The following is a 20,881-nucleotide window of genomic DNA, read 5'->3' as shown; positions in this document are numbered from 1 at the left end:
AAGCAATGCAAGAGCCTACACTGCATTGTGGTAAGTGGGAAGTTCTTACGGGAACCCAGCTGGGAAAGGGTCAGTTCTGGTGGGAGGGACAGGGAAAGCCATGGAAAGATAACATGTGAGCCACCTTTAAAGCTGGCTTAGTTTAAGGTCATACAGGCAGAAGGAATACCAGCGTTTCTAACACACACGATGGAACTCCTGAGAGCCCCAGAAATGGTGAGGGTCTTTCTAGAATTCTGTGTCTTGGCTTGGAGTGGCTGTGCAATGTGTGTAGATTGGTGTGGTTCTGAGAGTGAAAGGAGGTGCTATTGGTAATTACACTGTGACCTTGGTCTAAACCCCGACTGTCTCAGGGAGTCGGGGACACGTGACCATCTCCAGGACGACTGGGGCCGATTCCGTCTTCCCTCTACTGGTCAGGGAGGAGGCAGGAGGGGCTTGGCTGCTTTTTTTTTTTTTTTTTTCACTTCTGGAAGAAGATAGGAAGACAAATACAATGCCATCTGCCTCTGCGATCGTTTTTGAAGGCTGCAGTGCAGAAAATGTACTGACGGCACTGAGCATTGTGTTAGGACTCTACTGCTACTGAGCCAGAAAGATGCTGCTTTTTCCTTTACATTCAGATCAGCACCTTTCTGAGGCAAATGCCGAGAGACAGCAACAAATAGCACCTTGAGTTTAAGAAGAACTCCTCTTTGACTGGGGGTCTCTGTAGGGGATGGAAATTATGTTTAAAACCATGTTTCAAGGCGGGGGGCGGGAGGGTCTATCTAGCTCAGTGGTAGAGCACGTGCTTAGCCTGCACAAGGTCCTGGGTTCAGCTCCCAGTACCTCCATTACAAATAAGTAAATAATTAAATCTAACTACTTCCCCCAACCCCCAATTTTTTTTAATTCATGTTTCAGGTTAGTACTCCCATCCCATCTTCACCTGCTTCTGTGAAAGCAGCAGCCCAGATGCAAATGACTTTTATCTGTGTCCTCGACCACGTGTTTCACGTGGACTCCTGCCCTCCGTTTCCTTGGGAAGGCCCCTGAGTGCATGTTGACCATTCCCCCCACACCTGCTGCCCAGCCAACTCCGTGCCCCACCCTTTCCAGGTTGCCTCCTGGATGTCACCAGTCCTTAGGGTCCTTCCCTCTGGTTGCCAAGGTGACAGCTCCATCACTGGACGCATTAACTGAGGTTGTGGGACAATGCAAACCCTCTACACCAGAGTCCATGTGGCCTAGATTTCCTGGAATAGTTCTGATTTCAAATATTCTCTCCCATTGTCCACACGATAACTTCTACCTATCAGGCCACGTGTTCTAGTTTGGGATAACAAAATGCAAATCGACAGGGTTCACTTACCCGTAGCATATGACCCCGACAAACAAGGCTCTGGGTCCACCTGCACGTAGGGCAAGTCTGTCTTGGACCCCAGCCCACCCTGCGGAGCCCAGCACCCAGTGCAGTCAGGCTGCGCTGGTGGCCCTGGGTCTCCATCACCCGGCCCGTGGCTGCACCAGTGGTTGCTCTGTGTTTATTCAGTGCCCGGGCACAGGCACTAGTGGCAGTGAACATCCACACACGCGCCCCCACCGTGCTTTGAGCATCCGTGCCGCCCTGGGTCCCAACAGTGCCACGTCAAGCTCCCCAGCCAGAAGCTGCTCTTCAGCTGAAAGTTGCTCCTCTCCCGACCCTAACGAAAATCCCAGCAGATGTTAAAAAGAAAAAGTGAAAAAGGCTCCCCAGATGCTCCTTTCCCCCAGCCGTAGTTTGCATCCCAAATCCTTTAGCTTGAGTGCGGGAGTTTTCTACTCCTCTGAAATGTGACTGTGCCGTTCTTACACTTTCCATCACTCCCTCGGAATGGCTGAGCCTTCAGTGAGGATTTATTTGCCCCACGATGGTGGAAGGCAGGCTCCGGCGGGTTTGTGTGTTCATGCATGCCATCCCAATATGAGGCTTATAAAACATGCATTCTCCTTTCATTTCTTAAACATGAAGTTTAAACCCTAGTATCTCTAGACATGTGTCATGTCCAGCCTGCTGGGCGGTCAGCCCAGGATGTCTCATCCTGGCCGCCCTCTTTGTGGCTGTGGCTATGGGACCGTCTCTCCAGGTGCGAGTCGGCTTGGCAGGAAATTCCAGGTTACGGCTTGTCCAGTTCTTTCCCCAAAGCCCTGGCCCGATCCATGTTGTGGTCCCCAAGTGTTGCCTCTGGTTACAGATGACAGCTGTCCTCCAGACACAAGGATGTGCTTCTCTGCTCTAATTTCTATAAGTATAATAACCACCATCCATTCCTTCCTCCCCACTTACGGGGATAAATCTGCTTCAATTTACACATTAACCCAACAACGGCCTCTCCTTGAGTCCCACTCCGTATGCAGTTTGCCTAATGCGTGGCACTCACCTGAACTTCCCCAAAATCCTGTGAACTCCAGAGGAAGGAATCAGCTCCTCATCCCAATGAAGAAGCTGAGGCTCAGTGCCCCCGGCCTCCTGACCATCAGTGAGAACGCGTGTTTTCCATCCGCCGGCCACTTTCTCTTCCAGCCCCAGGCGGCTGCCTCGCCACTGTCATCCACATCACTTGTTAATAAACTGGGCATGCTGAGTGCTTCGCTGGTGGCAAAAGTAGATTATCTGGCTGCCCCCATGGAAAGCAAGGGGCCCCAAGGAAGGAGACACCCAAAGGGAAGGGAAGGTGGTGGTGAGAGCTTTGGCACGGGGTCCAGGGCGGCATGCCTGCTCCTGCTTTTCTGTCCTTCATCTGAAATCTTTATTTGCCAAGTTCAGAGAGATTCTCTGGTTCCCCAGCACGCGCTCAGGAGCAGCCCTGGGAGGACTCACATCCCCATCGGAGGATCAGCTTGTGTAAGTTCTTCCTGTCCTTAAGGACGTCCTTGGTTTTCTTGTGGTTGCCACAGAGACTGGCCACCTTGAACTAAGGAATATCCTTTTCCAGAAAAATATGAGCTGTTTTCCAGCTGGTAGACCTCACAGGTGTGCCCCGTCAGCCTCCTGATGAAACTCAAGGGGCCGCCTGGGACCGGCTCTCTGATGGCATTTGTCTCCACCTGGCCCTGAACCAGAGCCCTGTCCAATGGGTGCTGGTGGCCTGGAGGAAGAGGATGATGGTGATGAGAAGCAGGGACAAGTTCCCTCCAGCTCCTGCACAAGCAGGAATCAGGAGGCGCCCCACACGTTAACGTAAACACTTCCTCACTTGGGGGCATGTTTGGTACTTAGAGTGTATATGTATTTACATATATTTCTGTTGAGTGAACAAATAAATGAAACTGATGATCAACAAATAAACCTCAGGACCCTGAATGGTGATTTACCCAGACAGTGACCGGGTCAGAGGAGAGGGTCAGAGTTTTAATCGGCACTCAGAGTGCACCTCCCAAACCGCAGTGACTTTGACAGTCTGTCCTGTGCTCCGTGCTATGAGAATATTCTGAAGCGTCGGCTCTAAACATGGGGGTGAGGGTGGGAGCCGGTGGACTGAATGGAAGTCACCCTAACTCACTAGTTGGTTTTCTTAAAAGCAAGCAGAATTAGAGGTGGGTTTGGTTTTCTGTGTACTTGACTTTGCTCCTCTTCTGCTGTTAATTCTGGGAGAGGCACAAGGGCGTGGTGTGATCTGAGGAGGGTCCGCAGAGCCAGCGATTTAATCAGGCAGCAGCTGAGTGTGCAAATCCGGAGGCCGCTGAGGACGGCAGCTTGTCGCTTATCGTGTGCGCCCGCTGCCTGGGGAGCGAGTGACGGCCGCTATCAGCTCCCCAGATCCCTCCCTGCCGTGAGTTTGGAGGGTGGATTAAGGATGTAATTAGTGGTGAATCCAGCCACAGAGAAATCCAAAAGCTCTTGTTTATCACTCCATGTACTTGACTTTAACCTGAGCTGTGTTTAGTGCTTCCAGGCCATGTCTTGACTTTTGCAAGAAGCAAAGCTCCCACGGCCGAGAGAGACCAGGCTGACGGTCTCCTGAGAGCAAGTTAATCTGGTCTCTCCTCTTTCATTGCTAGATCCTCGCAGAACCATCCTAATGTGAGGTGGTCCCATGTAAGGTCAGCCCCCTGTACTTCCTACGATGGGAGTAGACCCAGAACAGACGAGTGTTTTGGTGTCTGTATTTGATTTAATATCAGTGTGCACTTCTTTCTAATGGCAATTCCATTAGTAGTTGTCTTGTCAGGTTTTTTCTACCTACAGGGTCATTTTCCTGTTTAAGCCGTAACAACTGTCCTCTAGAAAATACATACTTTGTACTTTGAACCATGAATACCCTCCTCCCTCAAATTATACCATTATAAAACATGACCTGGACCCTGAAGACAGCCAACTAGATCTAATTTCAAGCTATGGACAAGCAACACTCTGATTTTTAGCACCTGTCTCATCAGTATTAACTATTCACTGGCACTTCCCTATGCTGAAATTCAAAAGAATGACACTGAAACGAATGTGTTCAGAATCAAAGATGGGATTGTTTTTCATTGTAAACGCTCCTTCCTGAAGTGAAGCAACATTTAGAATGTGGACTACATACATGATAGTTACACGGAGCGTCTGATGGTTACACAGAGTGTTCCCAGGCTAGGCGGAGAGCATTTCCCTGTTGCATGTGAGGAGCTGAGCTGACCGTGTAGCAAGAGCTGTGAACTGGCACTTCCTCAGAGTACCTGGGAGCCTTTCAAATATCGCCAAATACTGCCTAAGTCAGCATCCACAGAAGCAGCCCGCCTACAGCCAGCGTACTCCGACGGCGTACCTTTGGAGCCAACCAACAGGCAGGTCCCCCTCTCAACGTCTCCTGCATTGCCACATGGTAAAACACGCAGATTTTTTTTTTTAATTTTAGAACTTAGCCTTTGCCTGTAATAATGATAACCTATATTTGTTATGGAGTCCAAACGCATTCTGCTTGCCAAATGACAGGCCAATAAATCAGAAGGCGATGTGCTGGGACAAGGAACAGCGACTTTATTCAAAAAGTGGGCAAACCAAGAAGAGGGTGGACTTATGTCCTGGAGAACCATCTCTTCCCCCCCAGTTAGAATTCAGGCTTCTTTTATATTTGATGGGGGGAGGGGGCGCTTGTTGCAGACTTCTCAGTGTTGGGATGTTTTGTTCTTGCAGCTTTCCACTTGGGTCAGGTCATGGTGTCCCTACAAACCTCCAACAAAACAAATGTTATTTTCTTTACATGAATGCAAAAGGGTTAATACCCTTAAAGGTCAGAGCCTTGAGAATGGGCCTTCCTGTCTATGTCAGGCTCTAGGCAGCACTCTTTTACAAAAGGTGCGGAACCAGCAAGACTCAGCCTAGAAAACAAAGCACAGGATTAAAGCCAAAAGAACAGATCTAATGTGGAGTCGGACTTGTCCTTTTCTATCACGTGTTCTTCCTGGGACAACATGCCTTCCTGGGAAGGTGTGTCTTCCCTGGGACATTGAGCAACACAAAGGGTTTTCCTTGCCCCCCATACTGTTTCAATAGCACAGGATGCTGGGAATGATGTGGGGAAGGCAGGCCAGGGTTCAGAATCTTTGGTGCAGGGAGATTTTCTCTCTGTGATGCCCTCAAATCCTTCCCACAGTACAGCCTGGTGCTTAGAACAAGGAGAAAAAACTTAAGGTGGGTCCTTTGGCATTCTCAGAGAAGCTCTAAGAAGCCCTAAAATTCTCTAGTGAAAGAAAGAAAGAAAGAAAGAAAGAAAGAAAGAAAGAAAGAAAGAAAGAAAGAAAGAAAGAAAGAAAGAAGGAAGGAAGGAAGGAAGGAAGGAAGGAAGGAAGGAAGGGAAGAAAGAAAGAAGGAAGGAAGAAAGAGAAAGAAAGAGGGAAAGAGAGAGAAAGGAAGGAAGAAGGAAGGAAAGAAAAAAGGAAAGAAGAAAAGAATTCTTAAATGACAGTTTAGAAGACAATAGCAACTTCTGCACTGTCTTTATCTAGGGAACTAATTGAGTATTCATTACCCCTAAATGTGATTTTGTCAGTGGCAGCAGTATTCTGTCCTAAGCACAGTGTATACATTTTCTCATTTGAACCCCAACCTGTTCTATGAAATAGGGATTGTACCCATTTTACAGGTGGACACTGAGGCTCAAAGAGGCTATTTGTCTCAACTAAGATTTGAACCCAGAGCCAACTGCCTCCAAAGCCCAGTCCTCAAACGCTCCGTTGCCCGGCTTTCATCTGGGCTTCTAAGTCTTCTCTGAGCTCTGCAGACAGTGGCAGAATCAGGTGAATTTCATACGGATGCCTGGGTCCTCCACACACTGTTGGGAAGCGTGGCCAAGTTTCTCTCAAGCGTAGTCAGATTTGGCGACCACTCTGTATCGTGAAATTTCAAATCCGAGAGAAAGTAATCAGGAGCCAAGGAGTGGAGACACACACTGGCCCAGGATGACCCCTATGTGTTAAATCCATAAGCAGCAAGCTAATAAATTCTCATTATTAGAATTACTGTATTTATCTTCTCTTCTTGCATCCAGTAAAGGAGAGAGAGTAAGGTAAGGGCGGCGGGAAGACGGAGAAGGGGAAGCTGTAGGTGACGCGAGGAGACGTCCTGTACGTAGAGGGCACTGACGCAAGGCTTAGCGTGGCTTTCTGGAAGTATGTGTCTGGAGGGAAGACAGGGTCCCCAGGCCCTGTTAGGGTAGCTTTCACTGTACCTTCTGCGTGTGTGGGACACATCGTTTACGCGGAGGCCATGCTCACCCGCACACCCAGTTCTCGGGGCATCAGCCTTCTCTACAAGCGGTGGTGAGGGGCTGGCATCTGCATCAGTACTTAGCCGAATATCTGTGGGTGGAACGTCATCTGGGAGTGGTCTTTTTAGAATCCCAAAGCATCTGTCTGCCCTCCCATACGGAGACGCAGACCTCAGTCGTCCCTAGGACAGACTCAGAGGAGCAGGCTGGGCTGAGTTTTGTCCTAAAGTCACGGCACCCTGGGGTCGGCAGGTCTGAGTCTGGGGACGAGAGACGCTGCTCCTCTAAACAAAGGTGGAAACGTGCGAGTTCAGACGTTCTCGCCCAAAGAGCACCTTGGCTCACACCCTTTAACAAGATACTACGAACTCCGTGTGCCAAATCCTGATTATTTTCTCTCTGATTTAGAATTCCATTGAAAGCACTGGAGTTGTGTTTGGTTTCTCTTTAGTCAGACTCACTGGACAAGGACCTGTTCCTTAGGGAGAGGGGACACACTTGTCCTAAGAGGCCAGGAGCCCCTGCCCACCGGGACGGCCAGCTTCCACTGAGCCTGGGCCTGGCGGAGCTGGCCAAGCCTCGCCAGCCCAAGAGCCCCCAGCTGAAAGGACCAGCAGTGCCATCTTGTGGTGGTTCTCGAAGCTCCTGAAATCAGGCCCAGGGAGGGAGACAACAAAGACTGTCACACTCTGAAGAATGACGTACGAAGAAATGTCCGGGTGCAGTCAAGTGAGGTGGGTCCCTCTGGTCACCAGCCACGCTGATTATTATTTCGGTGGGGAGGGTATATCTCAAGTAGTAGAGCGCATGCTTAGCGTACACAAAGTCATGGGTTCAATCCCCGGTACCTCCTCTAAAAATAAATAAGTAAACCTGATTTCCTCCCCGCCTCAAAAAAAAATTTTTTAACTCAAAAAATTATTATTTTGGTGTCTAGAAAATTAATAACCCAAATAAGCGAACACCAAACCAAAAAGATATTTCAAGAGCTACAATGGCTAGACAAGATTTGTTTCCCTTCTGTTTACTAGGAAATGTGTTTAAAATCACCCACGAGGGAATATATTTTTCCATAAACTCTATGAAAACACAAAACCACAGGTTTAGAGCAGAGTTGGAACGTAGTCACAGGATCTGCTTCTAGACAGCCTCAAGGCGCTGCGTGTCCTGTCTTGAGGAGGGTCGGCAAGAAGATGGTTTTCCCCAGGAATCTGTCATGGGGTGGGGGGGGCCAAGCCACCCCACTCCATCACTGTGAGCGGAGAGGGCCTTCGACCCCCTTCGCTTCGTGCTGACGGCAGCAGGTGGAACTGTGCCCCTTCCTTCTCACTGTGCTCTGGCATCGTGTCCCTCGCATGACACACGCGTGTGCACACGCTCACACGTGGATCTCAGCCTAAACCCCACCTTCTCGGGGTCTGCACTGACTCCCCTCCATGGAGTACCCCTCCGAGACCCAGCGTGTTAGCTGCTTGTTGGAAAAAGAAGTCGAGACCCTGACTCAGGTCTCTAGGCCTGCGTGTCCAGGAGAGCACCCTCCCTGACTCACAGGGCAGCTCTGACTTCTAGGGAAATTTTTAGGGGGAAATCCCTTGCTGAGCAGTCATGTGCTTTCTTACCAGGAAGGGAGGGAGCATCACCTGATGACAGCTCCCAGGTCCTGATGTAGCCTTGATGGCGCGGTGCACCCGCAGGCCACTGCCAGCACCCCCGCCAGGCTTCCTTCCACACTCGCCTCCCGTACTGTGACCAGGAGCTGGGGATGGAGGAGGAGCGGGTGGTCGCAGACAGAGCCTCTTCCCGGTGGGGCAGCAGCCTCGCTGTAAGCTCACGTGGCCTCATCACACACGTTCAGCCCTTTCTTCTCATCTTCTTTCTTCTCCTGGGCTGGGAAACCAACAACCAAGCCGTTCTGATGACGTCAAAATAGGAATCAAAAAGATTGACAGTCCACAGAGTTTTCCTTGAAGTCCATGGTTTGGTGACATCTGTTTTGTGTATCACAGACCCTCTTTTTGCTTACTTGGAAGATTTTCTGTCCCAGATAAGTAGGGTTATTTATTCTATGCGGCAAGGGAAACTGAAGGTGAGACAACTGAACCAGTTGTGAATTAGTGGAACCGCACAGAGGGTACACGGGAGGGGCCGGGGAGGTGTCATTGTCACCCCAACACCTATCATTTGCTGAGTGCTAAGCCGTGTGGGTATGTGCAGTCACCTGGTGAGGGAGAGTCCACTTTCACCCATTTTACAGATAAGGAAACTGAGCCTCAGAAGGTCAGATGCCAGCCCACCAGCCAACCACTGGCAAAGCCAGGATGGTCTGACATCAGAGCCCACAGTCAGGGGCGACCACCTGCCACCTTTCCTCCTGGTTTCCTTCTTAGACGGTGTCCACTGCATTCTGAACTTGAGGGACAGTTTGAAACCTTCACTGGGCTTTGTTCCTGAAGCTCAGGTGCTGAGTTGTGGGTGGTGGTGGGACCCATGACCCAACAAAGAGCACCGAGCTGAGCAAGCCTCTGGGCTCGGCCTCCGGGACCGCAGACAAGTTTCAGCCTCTTCCAGCAGCCATCCCTTCACCCATAAAATAGGGATAACACTGCTGAAGAGAATCAGATGAGTTAATAATTTAGGTGGAAGCGCTCTGTACCCTAGTTAAGGACTACAGACATACACGGTAGTTTTCAAGGAAAAAAAAACCATTATCAAGTCAGAAAGTAAGTGCTTAGGCAGGTTTGAATACATCGTACTGTCTGGTTGAATAAGGATTCTCTGGTTGCATTTAGATGACTTACTTTAAAACTCTGCATCTCTAAGTCATGTACAGAAGCCAGAACCTAAAATCAGAGGCTGCTCCGTGACCCACTTCTCAGCCCTGAAATGAGGGCATCAGGCCAACGCCCTGGGCCGCCCTCGTTCCTCGTCTGGCTCAGAGCCTTTATCTGCTGTGCAACCATCAGGCAAGTTGCTGAACCTCTCTGATCTACTGTCCCCTCATCTGTAAAATGGGGAGAATAGTTCTACTTCATAGGGCTGAAAGGGTTAGACATAACAATTCTGTGTGAAGCACTGAACTCAGTGCCTGGCCTCGGGTAAGCGATCAGTGAAGAGTGGCTCTTACCACCTAAGATCGTTCCCATCCTTCAGAGAAACTAAAGAACAACTCATTGAAAGCTGTGTGTCCCCATCTTCTGTGTATAAAACGCCCACTGGTATTTTCAGAACGCACATACGTGAAGAGGAGAAAGCATTTGCAGGGGATGACTTGGTGGACCTCCTTGAACCCAGACCCAAACTGTGAACCTGAAAGCAATTCTGTTAAACAGAACTCTTGGCAATGCCTTGCCACCATTTTGATGACTTGCTATAGGACTGGTGACTTGCCTGAATTCCCTGTCTTACTGATTACTCTGTGTGTGTGTCCTCAGCTCAGAATGCTCCTGCCTGGCAGCTCAGTGACTCCAGTCCCCATTTGGACGGCTGGGAAGGCATGGGCTGGCCAGCTAAGCGGGTGCTGGATCCTGTGCACACCCCTAGCCCCCACAGCCCCACTTCACAGGAGCCCATTTTTAGAGGAATAAAGAGCCCTGCACTTTGGGGAGGGTGGAACCCCCTTAGGAAAGGATTTCTAAGGGCTTAACCCTCTAGGGGTCAAGGAAAGAAGGGAAAGCACCCCGTGTAATGACTGGGAAAGCAGGGTTGGTGCAGGACAGCGGGTACCTAGCTCTCTGACCACGTGGCACTGACAGCAGCCCAAGGAAGGCTGGCGGCATTTCGGTTCTTGTCAAGGAGCCCAGAATCACCTCCCCAGGCTGAGCTGCTCTCCACAGCCCCCAGGAGGAGCGGCATCCGTGTTCTGGGACCAGGAACACGGGCGCTCTGCAGAAGGCAGGGCTGCTTGAGCACACCGAGAGTGCTGACTGGGGTCCCAGGGAAAACTCGAGAAACTACACCAGACGGAGGTAGGGAGAGTCTGAGATCGTGAAGGAATCTGCAGTCACTCCCACAAGTCTGGCCAAGAGGCCTGTGGTCACCTTCCTCAAACATGGAGGGGCTGTCCCACGGAGGAGGCCTTAGACTTGGGTTGGGGCCACTGGGTGAAGTGCAGGGAGCCAGAGACTGTGTCACCATGAGTCCACCCTGAGGGCCACGAGTTCCTCACCCGCAGAAGCACAAAGGCATGGGCTGTGGCTGAATTCCACACGAGAGGGAAGCTGGACTAGGTGTCCATTAGGCTCCGTCCAGCCCTGACTCCTGGGACAGTGGATTTCCATGTCTCAGAGCTGAGCAGAAAATGTCACGTCGCCCAGGACCTGCCTGCTCTGACAGTCCTTGTGAAGTCTTAGGACACAAAAAAGGAACGTCAAGTAATCTCAATAATTTTTCTACTGATTAGCTATTGGATTTTGGATATGTTGAGTTAAATAAAAGAGATTGAAATATATTTCAATAATTGCTGTTTTAGAGTTCAGTGGAGTTTAAAAAATTTGAATTCAGTTTTCTCAGCCCTGGGGACTTTCATTTAAAGTCATCAAAACTCAGTCATGAAGACACCTGCATGTCACAGGGTCACGTGCTCGCTCACTAAGCATTTCTGGTGTCTGTCCTGCCTTCTGCTTTTTCTGAGAATGTCAGTAAGGCATAAACCTTACTCATCAAGGAAATTTAGGAAAATAAAGAATAGGAAGTGTTGTTTGTTTGTTTAGGTTTATTTATTTATTTTAATGGAGGTACCAGAGATCTCGCATGTGCTAAGCATGCACTCTACCCCTGAACTATGCCCTCCTTCTCTAAAGAACAGGAAACTTGTTAAGGACAAATGACCCTGTTATGAATGTGCAGATACACACTACTGTATATACAATAGATAAACAACAAGGTCCTACTATCCAGCACAGGGAACCATATTCGATAGCTTGTAATAGCCTATGCTGAAAAAGAATATATATACGTGCAACTGAATCACTATGCTGTACACCAGAAATTAACATAACATTGTAAGTTGACTTACTTCAATTTATTTTTAAACCATCAAAAAAAAAAAAAAAAAGAATGTGATGTGGTCCTTGACAGGTGAACACTGGAAACCTACGTGCACCAAATACTTGGCAGCCGCACAGGCAAGGTGTGACGAAGGGACGGTGTCTGCTGATGTGTAAGAAGTGTCACGAGGGCTCTGATCCCCACGAATTCCATCCTGCTTGCGGTTCCTCTCAATTTAAAGAAGTATGGTTTTCAGAAACTGGAAAGGCCTGGGGATGTGGGGAGGGCAGGCATGATATTTTTCACTGTCTCTGTTTCCCGAGAGAAAGTCATGTGGCTTCTTCAAAACCACATCTGTCAGAATGATTCTCATCAGATTAAATAAATCCTCAAAGCCGCTATCACAGTTTATAGAATCTTGGAAATGTAGGTTGCGTTTTGCATGGAACCCTAATGGAATTTAAAATGCGTGTGTTTTTGCAAACACGGCTTCGAGGGCAGACGCTTTCCTGGGGCTCGTGAATTTATGCTGCCGTAGCTCAAGTTTAGAAAGTGTTTTCACTGTATAAATGTAATGAACAATCATTTACCAGTTTTAGATGTTATTAATTGTAGATGGAAAAGGCATTGAGCTCAGGGCCCTTTGGCCAAGCCTGATGAAAACCCACAGCGCACACACACTCTGCCAATCCAAGGAAACAATCGTTCTCGATTACAACGTGAGAGTCCAGCCTTCTGTCATCTTTTCCCAGGAAGCTGTCATATGTCCTTATAGTCAACTACGGCCTTGTCATTTTAGAGGCAAGAAGACTTTAGGAGGAGGAGCTTTATGTCATAAAGACCTTAAATGATTGATACAGATCAGTATTTATTTCTTTGCTGCAAGGAAGCTTATTCTTAAAATTAGTTGCTAAGTCTAATCACAATGCAATAGCACTTCACACCCATTAGGACGGCTGCTATAAAAAATAACAGTAATACTATGTGGTGAAGATGGGGAGAAATTGAACCCTTACGCGTTGCTGGAGGGAACCTGCAATGGTAGACGGCCGTCAGGGGGTCCCTCTAAAAGATAAGGACAATTATTACGTGACCCGGCAATCCCACTCCTAGAGATCTACCCAGGGAAATGAAGGTGTATTTCCACGTGTCCGCATGAGAGCTTACTCACATGTTGTTCATAGCTGTACTATTCATAGTCACCAAAAAGTAGAAACAGCCCAAGTGTCCATCAGCAGATGAATGGATAAAAGAAATGTAGTCTATCCATATAGTGGAATATTATTCAGCCTTTAAAAAGCAAGGAAATTCTGACACAGGGTACAACATGGATAAACCTTGAAGGCATTATGCAAAGTGAAAAAAGCCAGACACAACAAGGCAACTATTGTCTGATTCCACTCATATAAGGTACCTAGATTAGTTCAGTTCTCAGGACAGAAGGAAGACCAGCAGTTAGCAGGGGCTCAGGAAGGGGTAGTGGGGAGTTACTGTTTAATAGGTACAGGGTCTGTTGAGGATGATGAAAAAGTCATGGAAGTGGATAATGGGGATGCTTACATAACATAACAATGCGAATCCACTTAATGACACTGAATTGTACAATTAAAAATGGTTTAAAAGGTAAACAATTTTTCTAAAAAATTAGTTGCTGAGCTAGCTGGGGAAACTTGGAAGGGAGGGGAGAACCTGAACTCTGTTCATTTACCTAGAGCCGACCAGAGCTAACGCAGGCCAGAGTCTCCTCTCAGACTGGATAAGACTTTGCACTTACAGCACAATCCTTGAATGTCTGTTTTTTTGTTTGTTTATTTGTTTGTTTGTTTTAAAAAATGGAAAAAGTGCAACCTTAAAGCAAGAACCTCTCTTCAGACATGCTGGATCTGCAGGGCTTTTCCTTATTTATTTCTCACTGGTACCCATGCTGGAGAGCAGAGACTGGGGATAAAGTCTTTGAGGTCATGCCATTGTCCCCACCTTGCCCCAGGTTAACTGGACAGAATACACGTTGATAAGATAACAGTGTATGTTTAAGGCACATACAGAAAGCAAAGGTTTGAAAAGAGGATAGTTGAACTTTAACTCTTAATTATTTCATATTTACTTTTTGTTTAATATTTATATTCATGTAAAATTTTCATCTTTACTCCTGTAGTTTTTGGTATTTACCATTTCCATATTCCTTTCCCAGGGGCCTCCCTGGGGTACATGGCCCCCTACGGGGAGACCACTGCTGACGGAACGTTGTTCCCTAGTTTCACCCCCAGCCAAGAAGTCGTTCATACATTTCAGGTATTGTGTTTCTAAAATCCCCCCACCTCAAACTGGAGTAGCCACATTGTACAGAATACACAAACCATAAGGCATCTGGTTTACAAAGCAAGCCCGCACCCGGCTCACCTCCACCGTCACCCCAACTGTTATTAGCAGCACACTTCTTTCCTCTGGGTCAACATGTTCTTCGTTGCTAGACTCTCCCTTTAGAAGCAGAATCCAACACGCTGTCAAAACTTAACAGCTTAAGTAATGAGGTGTCGAAGTGCAAGGGTGAGACCAGGGGTGAGAGGGAGAGAGGTGAACCAGGGGAGGGGGCACCATCTTGCTGCGCCCCGGGGACCCTTCGGTTCTGCACCCACAGACCCTGATCACCCCTTAGGGAATGAGCCAGGACTTGCGGGGAGGGGTCACTCTTATTTCAGGGATCTCCTTTGGTCCCCAGAGTGTCCATAGTCATGACGGGACAGGTCCTTGGGAGGCTCACTGTGGGGGGGGTGGGGAGACGCAGAAGTGGGCGCCAGGAAAATAAACATTGTACCCGGCGGATGATTCCAGATGTGAGGCGGTTCCTTCATGTGCATTTTCGAACACTTGGGCTGGAGCAGCATCGTTATATCTTATCAAAGTCATTCATACACATACTTCCTGAGATGCATTCGAATCAGGGCCTAAAACACTGGTGTTAACGCGGGAGACACCCAGGATCTAACTTGGATGGAAAAAGCCGGAGCGCGGAGGGTTAACTCTCGGACCGCTGAGACCGGGACGGCCATCAGGTTGGAGGAGGGACTCAGTGATGGGGCTCTTGGGTCTGGGGACCCCTCCTCCGTGCCCAGGGGAGCGGGTACGGGAACAGACTCCTGATAACCAGCTCTCCAGGAGCCTCGGGGCAAGGGCGCGGTCCCGCGGGGACTGGGCGTCCGAGGGGCCCCCGCAGGCTGGCGCTCTGCTGGGACCCGCTCATCACTCAGCAGCATGACGCCACACCGCCAGGAGCTGATGGACTGATTCGGCTGTGATTTTCTTACAGTCCAGTTCTGTGCAGAAATGTGTGTTTGTGAATCTTATACACATAGTAATATAGAATTACAAGCGATTTTAACTTTTTTTTTTTTTTTGGTCTGCTTTTCAACAATGAGTATACATAGAGAGAGAGAATATATATTTATATCTGTAAAGACCCAAGCTTCCCCGGCCACCCAAGGGGCTCACTTTGGAGCTAGGGGGCGACTCTCCTCTGCTGTGTGTTTATTCTAATTAATTCACTCTGTGTGGGTGACTTTCTCATCACGTTCTTGCTGGGGAGAGGGGGCTGTCTCTATTTCTGCCTTTCAGAGTCTTGACTTAGGTACAAAACCAATAAAAACCGGAGATTACTGAAGCCATCAGCACTCTCGGTACCAAAAGGTGGCCGTGCTTTATCAGAAGGCGATGCCGCATAATTAGTTATCAGAATGGAACCATCCCCACTCCAAGCTCTCCCTCGATTTTTAAAGGAACATTCAAAACTTAAGAAAAATTTGTGCTGCCATTTTCATATTCCTTCCCCAAAACACTTAGAAAATGTTAGAATCCAGAGCACAGTTCTCAAGCTTAGGTTGTGATACCCTTGGCGGTGAATACCCTGGGGGCAGAGTTCGTGGTGATTTGGAACCGTCAGGGCAGGATGTGCTTAGAGTCCAATGAATACAAACGTACTGCATCCGAGACTTACACTTGAGCCGAACTTATTCTTCCCTGACTGGCTACTGATCCCATAGTCGAGTCATATTTGTCATAAAAGAAAAGAAAAGAAAGAAAAAAAAAAAAACACCAACCCAGTTAACCACACAACAAAAGCTAAATAAAACAAAACCAATGTCATGTAGGGAACATTTCTGTGCTGCTTAGTAAGACTTGAAATTTCTTAGCCTCGTGGAGTAACAGAAATTACTTGGGGGAATTCTGGGGGGTTTTGCTAAACTTTCTGGGATGTAAACAGTAAACGTTCTGAATATTTGGACTTTTGCCTGTAGCAAAACAAAGCGGAGACAAGTGATTTCCTTTAAGGGACCCCCTGCAGTGGAGCAGAGCAGCAGAGCTGGTGGGAGGCGGGCTGAGCAGCTCCTAGGACGTCTGCCCACAAGACCAGCCTTCAGCAAAACGGGCCACCCTTGGGAGCTGCCCACATCGCGCTCTCGCTGCTGGCTGGCTGGCCTTGCATTGATCTACTGCTGCCAGGTCCCCTTGCCCCTGGCCGAGATATCTCAAAGGTGTGCACCCCCGTGTACCACCCAGAACTGTGTTCTGGTATTTTTAAACTATGACATGTGCAGCCATTTTTTTAACTGCATAGAAGAGTATGTAATAACGTGGAAGTATGCCCATCAGACCCTAAGTGCAGAAAGCAGACTACCAAACGAGGTGACTCTCTGGTAAGAAAAGAAATTTAATAAGAAAGCAAGTAAGTCTGTCTATCTATAGAAAGGAAGACTGGAAGGAGAACTCATGTGTTAACAGTGATTACCTCCTGGAGGTGGAACTACAAGTGATTTTAACATGCTCGGCTTGTCCACTTTTTAGCAATGAACACGTATTGCTTTGGTCCTATGTTCCATCCCGTCCATATTGGTGACAGTGGGGGCCAGCTCAGTATGATGAAAGAAGCTAACAAATGGCAGTAGCTTCACAAGGACGGTAGGTTTTTTAACACGTGGGGTCCCTTAGGGGCCAGGAGCTTTGCACCAGCTCTGGGATCTCACCCATTAGAAGCTTCCAGAAGCCATGAATTCTGCAAAGACTCTGGAAGAGGGACCCCTCAGCCTACAGGACAGGAAGCTCCTTGGTTGGAGTCTCTGCGTCCGTCCAGCGTGACCCTGCTCCTTCCCTGCTTCAGAAAGCGCTGATGTCCACCATCTGTTGAAACCGAAACTACTGGACTTGCCCATAGTTACAGTTTAAGGATTAACAAAAAAAACAAAAACAAAAAAGAAAGAGCTTTCCAGCAACTTGGTTGTTGTCTGCACAGTCGTTCTCTCTCTTTGCCGGAGCTCAGCCTCAGGAGGAGGAGGACCCCCAAGCGTCCTGAGCCCAGCGGCCAGCGGGTCGTTGTGATGAAGTAACAGAGGAAGAAGGTTGCTTCCCACTTCCCCCTCCCTCCTGAGAGTCCTTGTTTGTCCCACTGCCCTGAAGCCAGTCTCCACATTCGTGTCGCCTGCCTCGTTCCTCTTCTGTAATTTGTGATGTTCAAGGTCTTTTCCCTTCTTGTCTTCCAGTCCCCCCAAACCGACCGTGTTCATCTCTGGAGTCATCGCCCGGGTAAGAGCCGTTTCAGCAAATCGGGGCCTCAGCACGCGACCTCCTGGTTCCTCCTGTCTTTGTTCACTTGTCCACCCAGGGTCCAGGGGTCTCTTAGTTGTCCCATGTCTGTGGATGGTGCTTCTGTGGTCGGGGGTGGACGGGACAGTGGTGACACGGAGCCCGCAGCATGAGCTAGTGCTGCCTGTCCCTCCTGCATCCTCACCCGCCTCCCTTCTCTTTAGACTCAGCCAGGACCACCAGACTATCCCCGGGCCAGACTATCCCCGGGCCAGACTATCCCCAGGGCCAGACTATCCCCCGGGCCTGAGGGCTTCTGGGTGATAGTGAGCTGAGAATGTTTTTACATTTTTAAAGGGTTGAAAATTTTGAAATAAGACTTATATGGAATGATATGTGAAAATTACATGAAATTCACATTTCAGTGTCCGTGAATAGGGTTTTCGTGGCACACAGCCATGCCGTTCATGGATGTAGCATCTGTGGCCGCTTTCAGGGTGTACTGGCGGAACCCAATAGTTGAGCAAAGAGTAATGACCTGAAAAGCCTAAAACGTTTACTCCCTGGCCCATTACAGAAAAGAGTTGCTGACCCCTGGACTAAACTCATGAGTTTTGGTCACACTCTTTGTCTTTCAAGAGCCCCGCCTTCTGGCGAGACCGAGCATTTTTTTGCAACTACAGACCTCCCCTCAGCAAACCCCCGTTTTGGGAGTAGCACACTTATTCCATCCACAGCTCTGCGGCTCACAGCCCACTCAAGCCCTTAGCATATGACGTGTACAGAAAATGCTGTTTTGGGGGACAGCTCATCACAGCCGTCCAGAGACCCTGAGACAGACAGGTGGCACATCTACTACATGCGATGAAAGGAAATGCCGACACACGTCCAAGGTCACCCCAGGCCAGTTGGCTCAGCCAAGAGCTCACCATGGCTCTCACCTGCCCTGGGGTGGCCTGGGCTCCAGCCCCTTCACATACACACATACACACACACACAAGAAGGCAATTCCTTCCTGAGAAATAGCCAGGTACCGTCTCTGACACTCAGTGGATTGATTCTGGCTTATCTCACAGCATCCAGCCCCTGCCCTGTGTGTTTCCTCCCCAACCAGTGCCCTGGCCCCACCCGCAGCAGTGGCAGCAAATCTGAATTTAAGACCCTGAATTTGGTTCTGTCTTGCCCCCCCAATTCAAAAGATCACAGGAACAGTTTTAGCAGGAAAAAAAAAGCTACCCAACACCCAACTCAGCTCTGAGTGAGTTGTATGGTGACCTGATCCCATGGCTTCAGGGGAAGAGACAGTGAGCTTTCTCCCCTTCTGGAAGGTATGTGGGTCACACTGCCCCATTAAGTTCCCCAGAGAGCTTGAGGACCCCCGCAGTCCCATGAGATGGGCTGCTACCTGTAGACTGGTTCCCTACTCTGTCACTGCCCATGGTACCCGCCCCCGGTGTCTGCCGCCCCACAGGGAAGCCAGGGGGTGCAGGGTTTGGGGCTTGCTCATGTGCTCACCCAGCTGCTCATGGCTGATGAGTCTATACTTTCCGTGTCTCCCAACAGGGCGACAAAGACTTCCCCCCGGCAGCTGCCCAGGTGGCTCATCAGAAGCCCCATGCCTCCATGGACAAGCATTCTTCTCCGAGAACCCAGCACATCCAGCAGCCTCGCAAGTGACCGGCGAGGACCCAGCGCCCTCACCAGCCGTGCCTCAGTACCCCGACACTCGGTAGTTCCCTGGCAAAGAGAACTGGCATTTTCTTCAAAACGTTGCTCCATTGGGAAACCTAAGTCAAAACAAAGTGCCCCTTCCTTTGCCTTAAATGTCCATATCTAAATCAGAATCAGGCCCCAACCCTTGTTTCCAGGGAGTCCTGGCTGGTGTCCTTTGAGGATCATTGTGACCCTGCACGTGCCATTAGCAGAACTTGGAAAGACCTGCGTGAAATGAAGTTGTTCAGAGTTTAGCTTCAGTTCTGGTTCATCAGTTTCCCTGCCAGTGGTCTTCAAAACAGGCAGGCTCAAATTTGGGAGGGTTAGAATGAGGTCAGGGGAAAGCTCAATCTCATGCTTTTTAGTAAAAGGACCATAAAGTCTTAACACCTCGTGGGGAGAGAGGTGAAGGCATTAATCACAGAAAGTCTGAGTGGGGAGGACTTTTGAAACAGGCAACAGCATCCCTGAACCTCCCTCCCTTGTGTGATGAGGGATCACAGCACAGGGTGACGACAGGTACTCCGGGGAAAGCCAAAGAAAAGCTCCCAGCTTTGAAACGGCTCTTTTATTACAGGAGTCCTCTTGCTGAAAAATTTGCCCAAAGGGAGGACTGCCAGAATGAGATCTCTCAGTGCGGGTCCCAAGTCCCGCACTGCCCTGCCATCCAGACAGGCTCGCCGGGAAATCGCGGCAAACCTGCATTTTTTAGTCATCACCTCTAGAGCTGCCTTGGAGTTCTGGGAGTGATCGCTGACCAGGTGGAGGAGTAGACACACTGCCAATTCTGGAACCCGAGAGCAAGAGTGCTGAGCATTTATGGAAAGACAGGTGAAAAGCCACCCTTTGTCTCCCTAGGGAAAAGCAGAAATACCACATACCATTTGAAAGCCTATTCGTCCGTCAGTCCAAGTGTCTGGAATTCCCCCTGCCCGAGGGCACATTTGCCTGGGCCCACTGTCATTTGGGCACCACAGCTGTCCTGTGTGCTCTGCCTGTGTTTCCTGCCCAGAGCCGCGCTAGACTGCTCGCCGGCTCATGGCTATCCAGTGCCTGGCTATTCTGAAAAGCCAAAGGGCTCTTTTACTCAAATGTTCAAATCGCCCAGAGCAGGTGCTTTGGGAGAGGGTACGGCCCAACTGTCCAGCTCACCAGCATGGTATTTGCCGCAGGTCGGCAGTGTGAGCAGCCCGCACCTAGCTGACCCACCTCGCGCCCTTCCCTGTGGGCAAAGCCGGCACTGCTTCACATTCTAAAGATAATGTTTGATTTCCCATCTCCTTGACTTGAAGAAGCTGGGGTCTCACCCTCAAGGCACCGTGTAGTCACACCCTGTATTTCTTAATTGCTGAGATATTGCTGTAGACTGAGGCTGGCTTTTGGTGATGCAAACTGGGTGGGCAGGCGGCATCTCAGAAGGATGCTGAGAGCGGGCGGCGCTAGGTCAGGTCTGCGGACTGTTGCACCCTCCGCTGCAGAGATGAAGACGCATCCTTGACACTCTTCAGTGTCGCAGCCAGGAGCGCCGTGCTGTTTCCCAAGGTGCATTTTTCATGTCCCTTCAGCTACATCTGGTGTGTGTCTGTGGGCTCTAGCTCACTGGAAAGCAAAATGTTCTCCTGAATGAGTCTGTCAAGTCATTAACTTCAAGAATAATAATGATTATAATAAAGCTCCTGCATTTCTTCTCATGGTTTGTTTCTTCTTATATTTCAGAGTTTCTCCTTCTCATTTCACTAGGGTTGCCAGATGGTTTCAGTAGAAATACGAACATGCAAAAATGAGGCGTATTTTCACAAATTGTTTCCCAGACACAAAGCCGAACTATTGGACACCTGGCACCTCGAGTCTAATCGTCTGCTTTCAAATGTCATAACATGGAGACGCTTAATGCAGGT

The 20,881-nt window shown here is 49.1% G+C and overlaps 1 protein-coding gene across 2 annotated transcripts in view; it reads left to right on the top strand.

The window, feature by feature from the left end:
- Positions 1-20,674, top strand: part of DAP (death associated protein) — a 60,613-nt gene extending 39,939 nt beyond the window's left edge. Inside the window, exons 3-5 of one of the 2 annotated variants that reach the window (XR_010378012.1) lie at positions 17,228-17,270; positions 18,834-18,999; positions 19,561-20,674. Coding sequence is in view for 1 of the 2 variants with exons in the window: in XM_031443318.2 (XP_031299178.1) it covers positions 17,228-17,270; positions 18,834-18,947 (157 nt within the window). In the remaining variant the exon portion in view is untranslated. Of the gene's footprint in view, positions 1-17,227; positions 17,271-18,833 lie in introns of both variants that reach the window. The other variant, XM_031443318.2, reaches the window with a different exon arrangement.
- The last annotated feature ends 207 nt before the right edge of the window (positions 20,675-20,881 follow it).

Source organism: Camelus dromedarius, chromosome 3 (assembly GCF_036321535.1).
Source record: "Camelus dromedarius isolate mCamDro1 chromosome 3, mCamDro1.pat, whole genome shotgun sequence".
NCBI lineage: Eukaryota > Metazoa > Chordata > Mammalia > Artiodactyla > Camelidae > Camelus > Camelus dromedarius.
This window is presented reverse-complemented; position numbering and strand designations above follow the sequence as displayed.